This window comes from Platichthys flesus, chromosome 2 (genome assembly GCF_949316205.1).
Source record: "Platichthys flesus chromosome 2, fPlaFle2.1, whole genome shotgun sequence".
NCBI lineage: Eukaryota > Metazoa > Chordata > Actinopteri > Pleuronectiformes > Pleuronectidae > Platichthys > Platichthys flesus.
This window is the reverse complement of record NC_084946.1, coordinates 23,179,516-23,188,316: the sequence shown is the minus strand read 5'-3', so window position 1 is coordinate 23,188,316 and position 8,801 is coordinate 23,179,516. Positions and strand designations below refer to the sequence as shown.

At 46.2% G+C, this 8,801-nt stretch overlaps 1 protein-coding gene across 1 annotated transcript; it reads right to left on the bottom strand.

Moving 5' to 3' along the window:
- Positions 1–5,834: 5,834 nt before the first annotated feature.
- Positions 5,835–8,801, bottom strand: LOC133969951 (potassium voltage-gated channel subfamily A member 2). Its single transcript, XM_062406694.1, has 2 exons — positions 8,632–8,801; positions 5,835–7,666 (listed from the first exon to the last, which is right to left on the bottom strand). Exon 2 carries the CDS (start codon positions 7,520–7,522, stop codon positions 6,026–6,028), a length of 1,497 nt encoding a protein of 498 aa, XP_062262678.1. The 5' UTR covers positions 7,523–7,666; positions 8,632–8,801; the 3' UTR covers positions 5,835–6,025.

Genomic DNA, 8,801 nt, shown 5'->3' with positions numbered 1-8,801 from the left:
CTAAAGACTTATTCTGTTGTTGTGAAATATTGGATCATTTTATCTCTTTGGAGCTGCATCAGTATAAAATAGGGGCCCAGAGTAAACAGTGATTTATGGTCAGGGGTCACAAGCACAAACATTGTGTACCCGCTGGATTCATGTTTAACAAAGCATTGCATTATATAAGCTTGTGTATGTTTTTTTAAATTTAAGATTATTATTAAAAAATATTGATTCCCAGGTCAAGTATCAGATTAATGTACATAATCGCAGAACTTTAGTGGAAGTATTTACTTTCTGTCACTGGTATTTAAGCAGGAAAATTAACAGATGTTTGATTTATTGACTCATTTAATGGTGTCTGCGGTCATCTCTTCAGAACCACCCCTAGAGGGCAGTACTGCTTTTCCCTGACACGGAACAAACAGGATTTCAGGAGAAACTGAACTGAACCTCAACCATCATATTCAAATCCTCATCTCATGTCAAATGTAAAGAACCCAGTGACCTACCAGTGTGCAGGAAGAGAACCATTAAAGAGTCACTGTGTTTTCTCAGGTGAGGACAGAAACCAGGCCAGGAGGGAATGAGTGTAGAAGAGGAACACCTCCTAATACCTGGGTGTGGTCCTGGGCCAGGGGCAGACCTGTTGGATTGGTCCCACGGTGCTCGTGCTCTCCTCATTACAAGCTGATCAGTGCAGTGGGAGCCTGTGTGACTGCTCAGCCCTGCTCCTGTGGGGCTGCTAGCCTCCCTGACAAACAACACGCTCCCTCACTATCCTCCCTGACAACAAGGACAACGCTGTGGCAGCCACCTGGCCCATGTGTCCCCCCCCCTCGCCGCCTGTGTGCCGCCTCATCCTGCCTCTCTCGCTGCTCGCCCTGGCTTCAGCAGAGAGTGCTGCAACTGCACCGGCGGATCAAAGCAAAACTAATGTCTACAGCAGAGATGGAGCTACGGCACCGAGGGGCCCCAAGTGTTCCCGCTCACTGTGCAGAGCTGTAGTTACACCCGAGAGTGGACTAAAGATAGCAGACAGCCGCCGTCATGTCTGGTGCCGACTCTTTAAAAACCTGCTCTCAGGTGTAGATGTGAGGAGGAGAGAGCATCAACTCCACAGAAGTACAGCTATCAACTTTGTTGTATTTTTAGATTGAATTCTCTCAGATCCGTGCAGCAGAAGCTATGGATCGTTATTTTTCCCTGGATAAAAAGGAGTGGTATATAAGGAAAGCAGCAATGACTATAGAGGGGCCCTCGGTAGAGCACACACCTCAGCCAAACTCACTAAAATCACTAGATTATTTAGATCTGCACGAACTGTCACACACTCACAAATATCAGTCATCAAGATCCATGAATGACTCTATGAGAAATCAAGGACGATGTTGAAGAACATGTTGAAGAAAATTGTCTGACTCAAACCACATCCTTCCATCAAGTTGCGTGGTAACACACTCTGTAGGTTTTGTCTAATCCTTTTAAACTAACACAAGAAAACACAACCTGAGGTAAATATGTCAGATCTGTCTGAGTGTGGCTTCTAACACATGGACGTCAGGCCTGTAGTGACACCTAAACTCGACAGTGAAGATCTTTCCTTTCTCCTCCTCTGCTCACGTTCCTCCTCCTCCTCCTCCTCCTCCTCCTCCTCTTCCTATCTCTTTCTCCAACAAAAAGGCTATAAATAGAACACCCTGCTCGCTCTTTTAAACTGCAGAGAGCATATATACCGTGCACTTAAAGGGAAGGAGAAGAAAGAAGCCTGAGATACCAGGAGGCGTTTGAAAATGTCCTCCTGGCTGCCCGGGGCTACAAAGACTCTGGATGTCCTAAGAATAACAACAAAGAGCCCTTTGATCGATTCATGGCATTGGCGCAGACACCTCCTCGGCTAAATTTAGCTCCTCATCATTCGCAGACCTAATACCTTGAGAACTATTTACTGGGAGTGGTGGGGAAACGGCTGGATAAGCATTCGAAAACAGCTCTCCATATTTTCTGCCGTTAGTGCAACTTCCGTATTAAATGAAATGAATCAGGATGAAAGACGTGTCACACACAATAAAACACACAGAATCACCTCAGTTCAGTTATTATTGGCTTCATTATTACTTTGTCGGGGTTATGATCATTGCAGAGGATAATATGCATTTTTTATTTCACACGTAGATTGTCCTTTTGTCTCGTAAAGTGCAGATAATACTACGTCGTTGAAACTCCAGACTTCACAAACAGTATATAAGTACATGGTTGTTGTTTTTTTGTCTCCATCATCCATTGGTTATTATTTACATTATTCCCTCACGTTTTCATTTCATAGAAAGAAAATCCATTATCCACGAACGTCAATGGATGTTTTCAGGCCTCGATGATGGGGGGGGGGGGCAGAGGGCGGAGTGAGGTGAACAAACTGTACATTTAGTTTCGGGGGATGCCACACTTTCAGGCTCTGGGGTCAAATGAACCAAAGACAGAAAAATGATACATGATATTTCCCAGACACACACATGCGTACAGATTGCATATTGATCATCTCGTTTCCCGTATGAATGAGTGTTTTTTCTTTTTCTCTCTTTCGTGTCAGAGCCTTGTGTCAAAGAGCTGCCGTCGCTCAGTTCAAAACCAAAACCTGAAAGTTCAGAACACACGGCAGCAGGATATCGCAAAGTGTTGCACTTCTGCTTCGAGGTTTTGTTTCAAAAAACTCTGGCAGCTCTCCGAATCAACACAGAAGTTTAGTGCCAGATAAACACACACACAAAAAAAGTCTGTACTAATACCAGCTAGTAATCATTCTCTGCATAGATTTCTCAGTGTATTCACCGTTGGGCACCCTGCTCATTGGATTTTGCTGGTGTGTCCCTCAGCAGGTGAGAGATGATGCTATTTTCGAGGCTGTGTTGCTCCCTAATAAAGCAACACAACACCATCTTTTTTAAATTGACTTGGGTCAACATTGTACAGGTCAAATCTGCAGCTATAGAGAGGTGGATGATCCCACTCGTCGTTGTGCTTTAAGCAGAAATTGTGTCTTCTGGTCAATGAGTTGCTACAGTGACTTTGGCTGAGGTACAGTGATGTGCCCGAATAAAAAAAACAACACAACACATAAATGTTAACACGGGTCCGCAACATTTATAATGAATAACTGTTCAAATGAATTGAATGAAAACAAATAGATAAAAATGCATTTTCATGCATAGACGAATATTTTTGGTCAGACTATGAGTGATTTTTTTCCCCTTCATGTACAGATATGCATAAATGCAGCTGTACAACCGAGACACAGACATTCAGTGGTTCTTTCTCCCGCACACAGACACACACGCGCAGCCACCCACGTCAAGTATGATCGATAACATCAGGGTTGGACCTTGTAGGACCGTGTTCTCCACACAGTCCCCTCCACCAGAAGGATAACAGGAATATTGCTAAACAAACTATTTCAATCAGATTTTACCTCGAGTTACTGATTTCCACGCGTCAGTCCACCTCAATGCTTTCATCTCTTGATAACGCGACAAATATACAAACTAAATGTCTCCTAAAAAACAACAATTTGACAGAGAGTCGGCTTCAGAAGCCTCAGGTCAGGCAGGTCAACGAGGCGTCCTGAGCACACACTGGCAGCGATGGCGTAAAAAAAACATGTCAGCTGCTGCGGGTTAGAGGCTGAAGTGAGCAGAACGAGACCCTAAGAGTAAAGATGTACATCCTGGCATGATGGGATTCATTCAGACAGCTCCTGCTACAGAAGTCCTCCAAATCCAGCACCTTTCTCTGACACCCCACGGAAAGATGGAGAAAGGCCGGACCCCCGGAGGATCCCTGTAGCTAAGCCAATACCTGCTACACTGCTGCTAATTATCACTTCCCGTATTGATGTCTCCGCCTCCGACTGCCACCGTGGCTGTGGGGAGCTAACGGTGGAAAGAAATCTCGGCTGGACACGGTCCTAGAGTCGGGAGCTAATTCACGTTTCGATGCCAGCTTTTGAAGACAGATTGAGCTCCTGGCATCAGAGGTTTCTCGGAGGAACGGCCAGACTCCATTTCTATTCTGATGTGACGATACGGTGGAGAGCAGCGGCCTGCCTTTCAACAACTACTTCACAGAAGGCAGTTTGGAACTTGTTTTAAAAGCTGACCTCTAGTGTTTTTTTATCCAGTGGATGTCAGGTTTGGTGGAGAATCCAACAGTACATAATGAAAAGTGCTTTTTGGGGATATTTTGAGTGTCTGAACAGGCTCTGAAACAGAAGAACATAAAACAAGTCTCGAAACCATTCAAAATTAAACTCATGGCAATGATCTGCGCATTGTGGAAAGGCTCTCATTTTCCTTTAAACATTGATATTTGAAGTTTCTTTTAATTCTCTAATAAAAGTGTATGTGTTCTGTTTGTATACATGTATTTTTATATATTCATATATATATAGGAAATAAATATATCATTATCACTGTACTTTTTTCGTCTCGGAGGCTTCTTCTCTCAGCCTATATGCATGCTTCTAGGAATGTTTTTGAGGTCATGCAACACTAGAATAGCGTAAACCCAGATAAAAAGGCAGTTTAGGGGAAGCATTATTCTATACATGAGTCCAGAACAGTTCCTATTTTTGATCATGAGGACGTGATAGTCTGACAAACCTGTGAGAAAAAGACGCCGCTACCGCGTTAACCACGACTGGGATCGAAACTAGAGCGTGAGTTTAACGCCTGAAGTCTCAGCTCGGCGGCAGCGAAAATTTCAACAGCAATGACGTCTACGTGGAATGTAAATATTGAAGAGGCTTCCCGCATCCCATTACGCGGAGGATGTGGCCTCATGACGACTCCTTTAAGAAATCCTCTAACATACAGCTTTAGGTTTTTTTTCTCGCAAAAACAGCTACTGGCAGGCATACGTTTTTAAACCGTGGATTTGTATAGAAGGCAGTGTACAGACAAATATACAGTCGTGTGATGAAGCAAGTGGCAGTCGAGAAACAAGTGGACGTTCTCGTTTCAGATTAAAAAATGTCATGCAATTATCTACTCACTACGTTTACAACTAACAGCACCTACCTAGCAGCTATCGGTTTCGTCACAGTTATCCTACCTATCTATATGAATAAGTGCTTTGTGTGTCAAAGTGTGAAAAACTAACCAAAAAAACAAGAAGAGACATTCAAGCTGTCCTCAAAGCTCTGCAGTAAGACCAGTTTGGGTGAATGGAGGGGCAGGGGGAGCTTGCATTGTAATACATACAGTACATGTAAGACCAAAGCAGTGAAAAGTCAAGGCCATTCTCAGTCATTCATCAGATACTGATGTCTACTGGGAAAAAAATAGGTGTCGAACCATAAGCATAGCGCTGATGGCTGTCATTCATCCTTGAACATAACGTGGCGTCCTTAACCACGGACCTCATCACGAGTCGCCCACAGGCCAGGTCAGCACTGGGGGGAGCTCGCTTTGTGCTCACACATCCACCTCTCTAGAGGTGTGTAGCATGAGACAGTTTTTTTTTTCATTGGCTCCAGGAAGCAGCATATGTGTAGCGCGCTAGGTGCTCTGCAGATATCGCAGGGCCGAGCGGTGTGCCTTGGGAAATGAGGAAGCAGGGGACTGAAGCAGGCTGTGTGTTGTGCTGCTTTCTTTAAGCGAGACTATATTTTTCTATCTTGCAGCTTCTCCCTTTTTCTTTTTTCTCTCTGTGCACTACTGTTGGCCACTGTAGTGAGCAGGACATTTTTAGTCGTGTTTTTCTTTTTCTTTTTTCTAACAGCCACACAGATGAAGGCAAATCCATGCAGGAATACAAAATTTAAAGATTTTGCTCTCTTGGAGTTTTTGAGGGACAGGATGAGCGCAGGGTGAGCGAATGGTCTATGTCATATTAATCACTGTCTATCGTTATCAGCATCATCATTAACATCCTGAATTCTATTGCCTTGATTTTTCCAGCACACCTGAGGTGGGAGGCCGAACACCAGTCCCACCCAGCTGCTCAGCTCCAAAGTTCCCGCTGTCACACGGAGGAAAACAGCCGACGGTTACACGTCTGTGAGCATTTTGGTGATGTTGACATAGTTTGTGTTGGCCAGGGTGCAGTTGGCTGTCTTGAGGTTCTCCTCCTGAAGGTCTTCGTTGCTGTTATTCACGACCTCCTGAATCTCCATATAGTCCGACTTGCTGATGGTGGAGCCGCTCCGGCTCTTCTTCAGCTCCTCCGCTGAATCGGTCTTGGCCACGTTGGTCTGCAGGTACTGAGCCTGCTCTTCGCCTTCAGTCTCTCGATGATAGAAGTAGTTGAAGTTGGAGACGATGACAGGCACCGGCAAGGCAATGGTCAGCACGCCAGCGATGGCGCAGAGGGAGCCCACAATCTTCCCACCGATGGTAGTCGGGACCATGTCCCCGTAGCCGACTGTGGTCATGGACACCACAGCCCACCAAAACGCATCCGGGATGCTCTCGAACTGCGACTCGGGCTCATCCGCTTCAGCGAAGTAGACTGCACTGGAGAAAAGGATGACCCCGATGAAGAGGAAGAAGATGAGAAGGCCGAGCTCCCTCATGCTGGCTTTCAGGGTCTGACCCAGAATCTGAAGGCCTTTGGAGTGACGAGAGAGCTTGAAAATTCTGAAGACTCGCACTAAGCGGATGACCCTGAGAATGGCTAAAGACATGGCTTGCTGACCCGCTAGACCATCCTCTGGCGTGTCGGCCAGCTCTGTGCCAAGGGTGATGAAGTAAGGGATGATGGCAACAATGTCAATGATGTTCATTATATTACCAAAAAAGCCTGCTTTGCTGGGGCAGGCGAAGAAGCGCACCAGGAACTCAAAGGAGAACCATATAATGCACAGAGTCTCCAGGATGAAGAAGGGGTCGGTGAAGTAGGTGTTAGTGTACTTGATGACTGTGGTGTTTGTCTCAGGTGAATAGATAGACTCTTGAAACTTGTGCATGTCGCCATCATCGTTGCGGAAAACGGGGAGGGTCTCCAGGCAGAAACTGACAATAGATATCAGGATGACCATGACAGAGATTATGGCAATAATCCTAGCAGGACCTGAGCTCTCTGGGTACTCGAACAGCAGCCACACCTGTCTCTGAAACTCGTTATCAGGAAGGGGCCGCTCTTCCTCCTTGACGAAACCCTCGTCTTCTCTGAAGATCTCGATGGCCTCGTCACCCAGCTCGTAGAAGCGAATTTCCTCTGAGAAAATATCGAGGGTGACGTTGACCGGCCTTCTTAGCCGGCCCCCTGATTGGTAATAATACAATATGGCGTCAAAGCTGAGTCTGTTCCTGTCGAAAAAGTACTCGTTCCTCAGCGGGTCAAAGTACTGCATCCTCTTTTTGGGGTCCCCCAGCAGAGTCTCTGGGAACTGGGAGAGGGTTTTGAGTTGCGTCTCAAAGCGCAGCCCTGAGATGTTGATGACCACCCTCTCACAACACTCATGGTCCGCGTCCGGGTCGTAGTCCTGCGGGTGCCCCGGGCGTGCAGCCGCCTCATCAGAGGGGTCGCCTGTGGCCACAGTCATTCTGCTGGGGAGGGGAGGCCTGCACTTTTCAGTGAGTCTGGGTCCCGCAGCCTGAAGAACTGCAGGCAGGGGCCAGGAGAGGGAGGGGGCTCAACACCGTACAGACCTGACGGCCACAGGATGTCACCTAGGGTCTGACTGCATCTAGGACAGGCAGAGCAAAGACAGACAACAAGGTCAGTTACACCGGAGACATGATTCAGCACTCAGTTCTGCCGCCGCTCAGCCCATCAGGACTTTGCTTTAGCTGGAAGAACAAACAGTTAAAAATAGATGAAGATGACGCCACGCTCTTCATCAAAGTCAGATTATTGCGAGAAGATAGTCGATACCAGAAGGAGTCAGCTCTCGGAAACTTGAGGCAGACGATACCGCTCCTGACTCGGACAAATGAATATGCAAATAAGCAAATCTCCCTGCATATAACTGGCCCCGGTGCAGGTAGATGTGGAGGCCAACTGGCACATCAAACGTACAGACGCTCACAGACCAGGGCACTGATCTTCGGCTGTGGCTGATATCCAATGAAATGAATGTGAATACCTTCATGCAGTGAAGCCATGCATAGATATATGGCAATGCAGCAGGCACCAAAACCATACAGACAGCATCCTGTCTAGAATGTCACCGACAACCCACTGCAGCTTCTCCACAGATGCACAACACACTTTGAACACTTACTGCAGCGCCATGGCAAACACACATATACCTCACGTTAACTGTCTCCGGCTTAGTCGGGGGGTTGGAGCATTTTGGTCTGGAAATGGTGCCTGTCTCTGAAATATTCAGAAACATCTATAAATAATTTATCCGTAGAAGGAAATAGGTTCCAGGAAAAAAAGCTGTATCTCTGGTCTGCATCATCTCCCCCTCACAGAGTGGGAGCCCAGTGTTTTTTAACAAGAGAAAAAGCCTCATGATGAACCGTAAATCAAACACTATATAAGTCTGGCTTTATTGGATATCATCATGGAATAGAAAAGAAGTGTAAATCATTGCAATAGCCTGAATGCCAGGAGAAGAAAAAAAAAAGAGAAGACATTAAATGGAAACTAGAGAGATGAGATGATGGGTGAACAGAAGCTGCTCCATCCGTTCCTCATACATACCTGCTGACATCTTCCTCATGTGTGGATGAGTTCCTGCCCCCGCTGGACTCGGGAAGGTGAAAAACCCGCTGCGACGACCAGGTCCTCTGACTTCATGCAGAGACGCGTTTTTTAAAAGAGAATTAAGGGATTTTTCCAACGTGGGAGAGTCGCGGATATTCACCTCATGT